The sequence below is a fragment of the Phaethon lepturus genome, unplaced genomic scaffold (assembly GCF_000687285.1).
Source record: "Phaethon lepturus isolate BGI_N335 unplaced genomic scaffold, ASM68728v1 scaffold45523, whole genome shotgun sequence".
NCBI lineage: Eukaryota > Metazoa > Chordata > Aves > Phaethontiformes > Phaethontidae > Phaethon > Phaethon lepturus.
In genome coordinates this window covers 1-234 of record NW_010532020.1, presented here as the reverse complement: position 1 = coordinate 234, position 234 = coordinate 1, and the positions used below count along the sequence as shown (strand labels likewise).

General features: G+C 66.7%; 1 protein-coding gene across 1 annotated transcript in view; it reads left to right on the top strand.

The window, feature by feature from the left end:
- The window catches only part of ZC3H10 (zinc finger CCCH-type containing 10), a gene marked incomplete at both ends in the record, with an annotated part of 611 nt that extends 380 nt beyond the window's left edge, over positions 1-231 (top strand). Inside the window, one exon of the mRNA XM_010284726.1 lies at positions 13-231. Within this exon, the coding sequence (XP_010283028.1) occupies positions 13-231 (219 nt within the window). The remainder of the gene's footprint in view (positions 1-12) is intronic.
- Positions 232-234: the final 3 nt, after the last annotated feature.

The window sequence follows — 234 nt, the reverse complement described above, 5'->3', positions numbered from 1 at the left end:
GCCCGGGAGCAGGCCTCCCCCCCCCCCGTCCGCCGCTATGACCCCTATGACGCCATCTACGACCCTGACCGCTACGACGACCACGACCCCGTGCTGAAGCGGCGGCGGGTGGACGGGCTGCACTTTGAGACCTACGAGTACAGCTTCACCAGCCCGCGGACGGTGGAGTACCGGCTGCTGGAGGAGGAGAACATCATGCTGCGCAAGCGCGTGGAGGATCTCAAGAAGCAGGTG